General features: G+C 46.5%; 1 protein-coding gene and 1 long non-coding RNA gene across 2 annotated transcripts in view; both read left to right on the top strand.

The window, feature by feature from the left end:
• The first annotated feature begins 1,414 nt into the window (after positions 1 to 1,414).
• LOC135116247 (uncharacterized) overlaps positions 1,415 to 11,210 on the top strand; it is a 150,513-nt gene continuing 140,717 nt past the window's right edge. The window contains exon 1 of the long non-coding RNA XR_010276221.1: positions 1,415 to 1,545. This is a non-coding gene — a long non-coding RNA (uncharacterized LOC135116247). The remainder of the gene's footprint in view (positions 1,546 to 11,210) is intronic.
• Positions 2,790 to 11,210, top strand: part of LOC135116246 (toll-like receptor Tollo) — a 35,085-nt gene continuing 26,664 nt past the window's right edge. Inside the window, 3 exon segments of the mRNA XM_064033626.1 lie at positions 2,790 to 4,762; positions 4,765 to 4,917; positions 4,920 to 5,209. Of these exon segments, the coding sequence (XP_063889696.1) occupies positions 4,738 to 4,762; positions 4,765 to 4,917; positions 4,920 to 5,209 (468 nt within the window). The 5' untranslated portion in view covers positions 2,790 to 4,737.

Here is an 11,210-nt window from a genome sequence, read left to right as displayed (position 1 = left end):
ACCACCACCACCACCACCACCACCACCAGCATAACCGCCACCATTAGCGTCTCAATTGATGGCGTCACACGAAGATGGATGGTCATTTGATTGGCATTATGGAGGCGTTTTTTGTAATGAACCGTTTGAATCTCTTCCGCCCCGTGAGAGAGAGAGAGAGAGAGAGAGAGAGAGAGAGAGAGAGAGAGAGAGAGAGAGAGAGAGAGAGATTGTAAAGTTACTAATACTCAAAGCCAGTCGAAAATCACCTGTTTATCTTAAGTTGAAACATAACTCATTCTTTCTTTGTTACTTAATCTGCTGGGGAATCTCTCTCTCTCTCTCTCTCTCTCTCTCTCTCTCTCTCTCTCTCTCTCTCTCTCTCTCTCTCTCTCTCTCTGCTGCCAATACCAGTATGTAGTGTAATGAAGCTCCCTGCCCTTGACTGTGTTCCTGCAGCTCATTGTTCCGTTACTTGTGTGGGTTATTAATGTTTTTTTTTTCTCTCTCTCAAGTATGTCTTCCTCTTCCTCTTAATTTCCCTCTTCCTCTTCCTCCTACTCTTCGACCTCATCGTCCTTGCCCCTTTTCTCGTCCTCGACCTCCTGCCTCTCCTCCTACCACATCTACTACTACTACTACTACTACTACTACTACTACTACTACTACTACTACTACTACTGCTGCTGCTGCTGCTGCTGCTGCTGCTGTTCCTCCTGCTGCTGCTACACAGACTTTAAGCCTCAGTTAATACAGACACAAGGCTAACCGCCGTTCCTCAGTCTTACTCTCTTTGTCCCTCTCTCCCGGGTCTTCCCATTTTCCTCCCTTTGTCCTTCGTCTTGGTTCAAGGGGGCAAGCTTGATGCACGGCTCATGAGCGTAAGAAATATGTAGGTTTGTGGCAGCTAAAGGACTCCCCGCTGCCAGACGTCCTCTCATGTCCACCACTCCACTGCCGCCGCCGCCTCCAGGACCCAAACTGTCGTACCGCCTGTGGGTTTATTCCTTGAACGTGGTCGTGGTGCTTGTGTTTGGCATATTTTTGTCGTTTAGTTCGCAGTTTAGTGGTGACTAGCGTTATGGTGCGTTTTATGGTGCGTTGGGTTGGTGAGTCACTGGTATGGTGTGGTGGTGTGCTTTTTTTTTCTTTAGTTTTTATTTTATTTTATTTATTTTATTTATTTATTTTTAAGGGGGAGGTGGGTATGTCTGGCCCGGAAGTTTGATGAGAGAGAGAGAGAGAGAGAGAGAGAGAGAGAGAGAGAGAGAGAGAGAGAGAGAGAGAGAGAGAGAGAGTGGGGGTCGGGCAATACACATAATTAACAGACGCATGGAAATTTGAAACCTTTTTTTTTCTTTCCCGTTTTAATATATCAATTTAATTTTTGTTCCTGTTTGGTAATAATTATATTTATTTCTTTATTTCCAGGGAGTGTGAGTATCACACACACACACACACACACACACACACACACACACACACACAGCATATGCATTTCCCACGCCTCCGCACGCCTGCCTGGCCGCCCACCCGACCATCTCAGCGCATCTGCAGCATCTCCAAGTAAGGAAAGTTGTATGTTCTGTGATTTGCTTTCCTTCAGATGTTTGACTCTTCTGTAAATTGAAGCTTTTATGAAAGTCGTGCTTAGTTGTCATATTTCTGTTGTAAAAGCACTGGATGTTTTTTTTTCTTCTTTTTTGGCCTAGAACACAAGACACGGAGAATAGCTCAAGAAATCGCAGCTCCTAGAAGAGTATATAATAGATATCCGAGGTCGAAGAACAATGTACTTCTGGATATAACTTGGCATTCCTCTCTTGCAATAAGAATGCAGAACAAAAACATTCAAAGAGTTACGGAGATTACCGGTGCGTTGTCAGGCTTGAATGGTTGATGATGGCTGTGTTTGTGTGGCAGTGAAGGGATCTTGTTGCTGTCGCCCGCAGTGAGAAAATGCAGGCTTTCGCGCCGCTGTGATGTATTGCTGCACAGTGTGAAAGTTACGTGCCTACTTTTTGTTCCGTTTTGATACACTGGAAAAAGTTGTGTTTTGTGTTACTCTGGTGTAAAATTTTAGGCTAACGTCTCTGTATTGTGTTGTGGTGAAAATAGTGGGAAATTTACTCCGGTTACGTTGCAGTGAAGTGAGGCTGCAATCTACGTATAGCCAGGTAATCTGCACTCATCTCCTCTGTGCTTCATCTTTTCTCAGTCTCAAATCCTCTGATCTGCCGGCAGTCTAGCAGGAAAACCTGATAATTTGTAGATTTTGCAGATTAGAGGACTTAGGATTGAGGAAACACGTTAAAACATGGAAGAAGTAAATGGGGAATGCTATCCGACTAGTGACCATGACCGAACGTACACCTCGTTATTATAGTAGATTCTTGGCAGATTAAAGGACTTGAAATCGAATAAACAAACTAAACAGCGTAGAAATAAATGTGGAATGGTACCCGACTACTAACACCTGATAACTGGTGGATTCTTGGCAAATTAGAGGACTTGGGATCGAGAAAACACGGTCAACAGGGTACAGGTAAAATAAGGAATGTTATGCTAATGACCATGACTACCTATGTACACACCATGTATTATTGGCAAGAGTTTTTAATTTTCGTGCCATCGTGAAATTTGTGTTGCCCGCCGCCATGCAGTGAAGCGGCAGACAGTTTACTAGCAAGTGCAGCGCCTCTTTATTCGTGCCGCCAATACTGCCAAGTGGAAAGTGTTACAGCCACAGCTTTTGGAACACTTTGGAACTTAGTGTGCCAACGAGAGTGGTGGTGGTGGTGGTGGTGGTGGTGGTGGTGGTGTTGGTGGTGGAGATGGTAACAGTGGCTCTGCGGCACGAGATCATTCAGCACTGCCCGGGTGGATTAGATGCGACTTTGTGCTGCCAATCCACGCAGGCGGACGTGGAGGTGTGCGCCGCAGACTTTCGATCACAGGATAAGGTGATTTCGTCCATTATCCGCTGTCCTCCTCCTCCTCCTCCTCCTCCTCCTCCTCCTCCTCCTCCTCCTCCTCCTCCTCCTCCTCCTCTTCATCGTCTTCCTCATACGCATGATTCTCTATATTTGACAGTATGAAAATGCTTGAAAAATATGAAAAGTTTGCGAAAATATTGCTTACAGAACATGAATGACACTGGAAGATTTTGTGAATATTGCGTAGGACACTCCAAGAAGAAGTTATCGGGTAAAAATGTATGTTTAGAATTATAGAATGAATAGTTTTATGCAAAAATAGGTTAGTGGAATGCACAAGTTGAAAATATATTTATACGTCCGACATCATAAAATGTTTCGCCTGTTTCGCTTTTGATGTACAGGCCTTGACATTTTTGGAATATACACACAAAAATATATGTTAACGAGTGCTGTGTGCGGACACGTAATTCATTTATTATCATTTTTCCATTCCTCCAAGCTCCTCGTCCCACGCCAAAGACTTGTATGACATTCCGCTCTCCCAGCGATCCCCCACAATGCCTTGGACTCTGGCCGCTTTAGTTCTTGTCGCCGCGATATTTCCATCTCTCCCCCGCCGGGTCGTCCACCACAGCTTGGCGGGACAGGCCACACCAAGGGCCACTTCGCCTCTCACAAGCTCCTCCTCTCCCACACACAAGATCATCTCGTACACACGGTTCTCCTTCAGTGAGGCAAGTCACGGACCGGTTCTGCTCCCCGCCCGAGCTGGCAACCCCACTGGAACCAAAACACAGGAAGCTCCAATCTTTCCAGGCAGTGATGGCTCGGTCGCAGTGCTGAGCGGTCGAGGGGAGAGAGCGGGGGCTGCCACCTCGGCGCAACAAGTCTTGGCCACAGCACTCTGAGCCTCACTGACTGGTGACTTGTAAGGCTGGGATGCCGGGCCACGGTGATTCGAAGGACGGCTGCTTCGCCTTACATTGAGCAGTAACATCAGTCAGCCGGAACGTGACTGGACCTGTTGTGTGTGTAGCGTCGCTCAGTTTACTTACTCGCCACTTCCTCGGGGACTTGTCGCGTCTCTGAGCGGGAATAGTATTTTTAGTCTTGTTAACTGAATACCAAAGAGGTGCGAGTCCCCAAGTGTGAGGGCAGTGTGGAAGTCGTGCGCTCTTTATTGGTTCAAGGGCGGCAGTCACGAAAACACTGCCAAGAGTGACGAAAAACTTGCTACTCGACCAACTTACTCCTGCTGCTGAACTCCTAAGAAGGTCGTGATACTAAGTGACTCTGGCTGGACCTTCACGAATGGACGGAGGGTGATCCAGCCAGCACGAGCTGCTGCCCCGAGTGATACAAGAAATACAGTGTTGCGTCTTGGGAGTCTGGAAGGAGTGACGTGGAGAAAAGTAATACTGGAAAGAAAAAATAAAAAAAGATGATTTCCTACTTGATGCAAGACTTTTATAGATATTATTACATCCCGCCGGCGATCACAGGAATAAAAGTGATCAATATAAACGAGTAGTGTGTGTGTGTGTGTGTGTGTGTGTGTGTGTGTGTGTGTGTGTGTGTGTGTGTGTGTGTGTGTGTGCGTGCGTGCGTGCGTGCGTGCGTGTAGCGGTGTGTCCTGGCATCGTGACGGGCTCCACCAAGTGTCACGTCGCCGCCACGCTGCTCACCCCCATGGCCTGAGGACCCGCGCCCCTCACCAGCTCTAGAGGGTGCCACGGGGAACGCAGCGCCCTCTCCGCCATGGTATTCTGACGGTGGACTGCCCGCACCGAGACACCCACAGGACCTCGCGAGCAGAGCCATGATGATGTGGCGAGGAGCGAGGGGGCGGCCCGTGTGGAGTGGCAGAGGGTGGTGGTGATTGTGGTGGTAGCTATGGTGACGGTGGCAGTAGCGGGCGACTCTCCATCACCACTCTTCTCTGCCTCCTCCTCCTCCTTTTCTTCCTCCTCCTCCTCTTCCTCCTCCTCTTCCTCTCCCCCTCCCCGTCCCTCCACGAAGACGCCGCTCACAACGCGACCACAAAAACGCCCCCAAAGTGCCACTGGACGTCACCTCAGATCCTGGAGTGCCAAGTGAGGATTCTGGATGACACGCTGGGCAGGCAGGTGGTCAAGGGGCACTGGGAGACTCTCAACCACTCTAGAGGTCAAGAGGTCGTGCCCAGGTCGCCGTGGCACAGCGGAGGTGACCCCAGACACGCCCGGGAGCTGACGGTGGAGTGTAGCAGAGTCCATTACTTCCAGTCACTACTCACCACTCGAACTTTCCAGGTAAGTTTACGCCGTGTGTTTAATATTCCACGTTATTTTATCATTTAATCATCTATATTTATTTTGGTGGCTTGATGAAAGAGGGGAAATAAGTATTAGTGAAAAAGGACGTAATACGCTAAGAACTTTTAATGAGTTGTGGACAGAGTCAACACCATATTTTTAACTTTGGACATTTATTACTTATTCATCTATTTATTGACACGTAATCTCGCTTTGAGGGGGGAAATAAGTGTATATAAAAATTTGAGCCGGCATTGAAAAATATATCCTGGTAAACTTTGGTCTCATTCATGCCATTCAGGAGTTCACTCTCGACATTCATCTCACGATCGTCTATTTTAATCTTGATCTAATGCCGAGGAAGTGAATAACATGATTGAAAAAAGAGCGTATTAAGGCTATTTCTGTGCCGAGGTTGTGCTCCGCGTGTGTACATTTTTCAGGACTCTGTATGTAGGAATGGAGCGAGAATATTGACCCCACACACACACACACACACACACACACACACACACACACACACACACACACACACACACACACACACACACATTGGCTTTGAAAAATTGATTGACCATAACAATAACTTTGGCCTGTCTACATAATACGCAGCGCCAATCATTAATTCTTACTACTGTCTGGTCCTCAAAACGCGCAGCTATAAATGGCGCCCCGGAGTAATTACCAGGCTCGTGTAGCAGGTAATAGTGGGATTGATGCATTGGGGTCCCGAAAAATTAGGCATTATCTGTATATCTGATGTGATTTAGCGGCTTGCCTCAGTGATCGCGGGCTGAGAACCATTGAAGGCTTGTCGCGGGATGAGGGAAGGCTGTGTAATGTGAAGGGATCGCCCCGGCACTGGCAGGAAAAGAAAAACCCGTTGTGGTGTATTGTTGCAGGTTTTTGTTTACGGTTTGTGTTATTGTTGCTGTTACGTCACTTGTACGTTTGCTGCCATTAGTACTGCTGGCGGGGGTGTTACTGGCACTGCTGCTCTTGCTATTGCTCTTCTGTTGCTACTGTTTGTATTGCTGCTGCTACTGTTGCTATTACTACTGTTACTGCTACTGTTACTACTACTACTACTACTACTACTACTATTACTACTACTACTACTACTACTACTACTACTACTACCAACACTCTCACTATTTCTACGTGACCCACTAACACCATCACCACCACCACCACCACCACCATGACACCAACAACCACTACTATTTCCATTACTACTACTACTACTACTACTACTACTACTACGTCGTGCTCACATAATGGTCGTATATCTGCGCCTAAATATAATGACAGAAATTAACATGATGATCAGTGCACGCGTGAGGGTCAAGCCTGGGAGATGATTAGTGAGTGTGGTGACGATGGGCGAATCCTCCTCCCTTTAGGTTATGATTCACGCCCCTATTGACCGTCCAGGAGGTAGGGTTGGGGGAGTGTCGGGGGAGGATAGTGCCACCCCACACCTCGTTATCTGCTGTAAAATATCTCCGTCGGTGAAATGTAAATTTATCCATTGTTTTCAAGTGATGGGAGGTAGAGAAAGGGTTAATGAGAGGGAGATAACAGGTTAATTAGAGAGATATTGGCTCGGCCCTAGGTAGATAAAGACATGATTGATAATGATTTTCACATCTGATTATAGGAATTTTTTTGTTATGTGTGTTTCGTGTGAATTGATGCTTAGGGAGATATAAATAAATAAATAGATAGATAGTGGATAGAGAGAAAGATAGATAGATGGCTAAGTAGATCTATGGATAGATAGATAGGAAGGTATAGATAGGTAAGGAGAGAGAGAGAGAGAGAGAGAGAGAGAGAGAGAGAGAGAGAGAGAGAGAGAGAGAGAGAGAGAGAGAGAGAGAGTAAAAATAAAAGTACAAATTGCTGAAGATTACTAAAGAGGAGAAAACGTCTGGGAAACATAAAGAAGAGGAACGAAGACAGACAGCGAGAGAGAGAGAGAGAGAGAGAGAGAGAGAGAGAGAGAGAGAGAGAGAGAGAGAGAGAGAGAGAGAGAGGGGAATGGTTGGCTATAATGAGTGAAAAGAAAAGGTTGGGACTTGAAATGAAAAAGAAGAGGGTGGCTTTTTAAAAACGTTTTTGGAAGTTTGCGAGATAATTAAAGGTGGAGTGAGAACCTCCTGTGAACAAGAAAACAAAATGAAAGAAGAGAAAAAAAAAGAGTAGAAAATAAAATAGGTGACTTCCATTTACGTAGAAGAATGTGTGTGTGTGTGTGTGTGTGTGTGTGTGTGTGTGTGTGTGTGTGTGCGCGCGCGTGTACGCTTATATTTTTCTTTATCTTAACGTCTAGACAATAGTGTCTCGTGCTGAGAGTAAAGTTGGTGTCGTTGTTGTTGTTGTTGCTGTTGTTGTTGTTGTTGTTGTTGTTACTTTTATTTTTCTTTTGTTGTATTTTGTATATACTTTAACTCTCTCTCTCTCTCTCTCTCTCTCTCTCTCTCTCTCTCTCTCTCTCTCTCTCTCTCTCTCTCTCTCTCTCTCTCTCTCTCTCTGTCTTATTAACTGAAGAACATGATCTACGTAATTACTATGGAAAGATGGAGCGAGCACAGAGACGGAGAGAATGAGAACTGATTACTATAATTATGTATAATGGCCTGCCTCCCCTCCTCCTTTCCCCCCTCCCTCCCTTCTGGTTTACCTCTCCCCTCTCTCTCCCCTCCCTTCCCCTCTCCCGCATGCTCTGCCTTTCCCATCTCCTTTTCTCCCGTTTATTTCCCCCCTCCCCATTTTCTCCCTACTGATTTCCTCTCTCTTCTTTCAACCCTTTAGTTTTCTCCAACACCCTACTGCCTTATCTCTCCCTATCCTCCCCTCACTAACTGCATCCTCCCCTCATTCTCCCTTCCCAGCTGTTTGCACTCCCTTCAGCCTCTCCCTGGCTCCCTAATCTCCCGTTACTCCCTTACTTCATCACCCCTTTTCCCCTCCCCTCTCCTTCACCTCCTGCTCATTCCATCTTTCCCCTTATTCCCTTCCTGATCCTTCTTCCCTCCATTTGCTCCCCTTTTCGTGCCCTCTCCTCTCCTTTTCTGTTCTCGTTTTACTCAGAAGTATACCCAGAGAGAGAGAGAGAGAGAGAGAGAGAGAGAGAGAGAGAGAGAGAGAGAGAGAGAGTAGCAGCAATCTCCTGGTTGGTTTATTGTTCAGTGAGCTGTTTCATTAAGTATTCCCTCTACTTCAACAGCAGCAAAGCCCCAGCCATCATCTCTCTTCCCTCTTGCTTTCTCCCGCCGCCTCATGCCTTCATTCCCTCCCGCCGCCACTCCCTTCCTCCCTCCCTTCCTTCCTTCCCCATTTTCTCTCATAACTTCATAGTTCTTTGTTTCTTCCTCATTCTTAGACCTTTCTCATTTCCTTTTCCCCTCTTACCTTTCTCTTATTTTTGTTTCTTACACGTAAACTTTATTTCCTTTTTTTCCCATCTCTCTTTGTTTCTTATCTTTCCTTACTTGTTCTCTCTCTCTCTACATTTTTCATTTCATTATTGCTTTTCCTTCACATTCTCAGGCATTTTTCTCTTTCCTTTCTCTCTTTCCTCTCACTCCTTCATCTTCATGCTCACTCCTCCTTTTCTTCTCCTTATTTCACGGCCTTAACCTTCCAAAGCATCTCTCCTCTCCTGTCCCTTTCCTCCTTCCCCTTCTCTATTCTTATTTCTCTCTCCCTCACCATCACTTCCCGTCTCCTCTCCTCATGTCTTCTTCCACGCACTCCAAAGGCCTTCTCTCCCTTTCTTGCTCCTCATCCTCCTCCTTTCTCCACTTCATCTCTTACTTCCCGTCCCTTGGTATTGGCCTCTCGACCCCTCCTCCTCCTCCTCCTCCTCCTCCTCCAGAATGTTAACCCCACGTGCTAACCAAATATTTCAGCCACACTTCCCGAGAGAGAGAGAGAGAGAGAGAGAGAGAGAGAGAGAGAGAGAGAGAGAGAGAGAGAGAGAGAGAGAGAGAGAGAGAGAGTTACTTACAAGGAGGGATATGTTGGCTGGGGGAGGAGAGTCGTTTTCCCTCCTCCTTGCACTTTCGTTTGCTCTGCCTTCCTCCCTCCTGGAACACCTGCCGCCGCCTTATCTTAGAGCGCAGGCCTCCGGGATGACGCTTTGATTGTTGGCTGGGAGGCAAGGGCCCGCTGATCCTGGTATTAACACCAGGAACTGCACAAACACCTGCTGGTCCCCGCGAGAGAGAGAGAGAGAGAGAGAGAGAGAGAGAGAGAGAGAGAGAGAGAGAGAGAGAGAGAGAGAGAGAGATAATGCGACACTAAAAAGCAACAGGAAAATGAGGAAACTGAGTGACGAATGAAAACAAAAAAAAACTTACTTGTCGCCGCGTGAGAGAGAGAGAGAGAGAGAGAGAGAGAGAGAGAGAGAGAGAGAGAGAGAGAGAGAGAGAGAGAGAGAGAGATTGGAGTGTAAAGATATGAGCAAAAAGGAACATGATAGAGGGATTCAGAAAGTTGGAGGGAGATGAGGGAGTGGAAGATTGAGGGAGGAGCAAGATTGGGAGAGTCTTGGCTTGGCAGGAGGAGGAGGAGGAGAAGGAGGAGGAGGAGGAGGAGGAGGAAGATCAGCAGCGAGAGAAGTGGAGGGAGGACGAAAATTATGTAAAATCCTAAAATTAGCTTTAAAAAAAAAATCAAGAAAAAAAAAACTAGATCATTTTTCTCAAGAGCAGGAAAATAATAAAGCAAGAGAGAGAGAGAGAGAGAGAGAGAGAGAGAGAGAGAGAGAGAGAGAGAGAGAGAGAGAGAGAGAGAGAGAGAGAGAGAAAAGACAAACAGAAAGAAAACGGAAGAGAACAGGGAAAGGAGAATGCACTTTTTACTGAGATGGAGAGAAAATTGAAATGATTGGGAGTTAGGGAGTTGCGTAGATTGGAGAGGGACGGGCAGTGGGAAAGGAACAGAGGAGAACACGAGTTGACGCCAGAAAGACTAGAGAGAGAGAGAGAGAGAGAGAGAGAGAGAGAGAGAGAGAGAGAGAGAGAGAGAGAGAGAGAGAGAGAGAGAGAGAGAGAGAGGTTGTGGGAGGGGGGAGGAGAAGAGGTTTGAAGTAGTGCAGTAAGAGTCAGGTGAGAGAGCGCTTGAACCATTACATTCACCCTTATGGTAATGTTGCACCTGGCGTGACTTCACCTGCGACCACCTGAGTTCTGGGAACCCTGTAATGCCTCCACCTCACCTGCCCTCACCTGACCCTTCCTTTGTCCCCGTCAGCCTTCCTTAACTCATCTTGCCTGCACGTACCTGTCTTCACCTGTTCCCAGCCACTCTCCTCATCCACCTTTAACTCCTCTCACCTTAAATATAAGGCACTGAAATGTTTTAACCTCTTGCTCGCTCCTCTTGCTGCCAATGATGTTTTTCGGTGTAATCTTAACTTGCAGGGGATAATATTGCAAGGTTAAGGAGGAACTAAGTATGGAGTAAACTTATTCTATATCGGTCACTTTTGTTGTTTTGTTGTTCGTGTCTTTAGAAGATGTAATGTAAGCTTTCACTGTATAATGTTTAAGTGTAGTAATTGAAGGTTTAAGTTAACTGGTCTGACTCTCTCATAGCCAGGATGTACCTAGTAATGTTCATTGATTCCTAAAGACGTAATGGGGTAAATATATCCACACGGGCAAGATTGGAAACTTATACTCGCATGTGTATTTATTATTTATTACTTAATTTCCACGTGGGGCGCATTATATCACTTCCTAATGTTCCCCAAGTATGTCCGTTTGTCTGAATAATGGAAGAGTTTCGCTATTTTCATGCGTGTATAAATATACTCCATCAGTATTTGGCTCGTGCTTGTTAATTTTTTAGGATTGGTGTCATTAATTCAGCGTCGCCTTGCCCGCCATTGTGAGACACGGGAACGCCTTGCCTGCCACGCTGTGCCTCGGTGAGCGGTGCGGGGCTGGGGGATGTGGTGGTGGTGGTGGTGGTGGTGGTGGTGGTGGTG

The sequence above is a fragment of the Scylla paramamosain genome, chromosome 30 (genome assembly GCF_035594125.1).
Source record: "Scylla paramamosain isolate STU-SP2022 chromosome 30, ASM3559412v1, whole genome shotgun sequence".
Taxonomy (NCBI): domain Eukaryota; kingdom Metazoa; phylum Arthropoda; class Malacostraca; order Decapoda; family Portunidae; genus Scylla; species Scylla paramamosain.
Note: the sequence above shows the minus strand (reverse complement) of the source record. Positions and strands in the feature narration are given on the sequence as shown.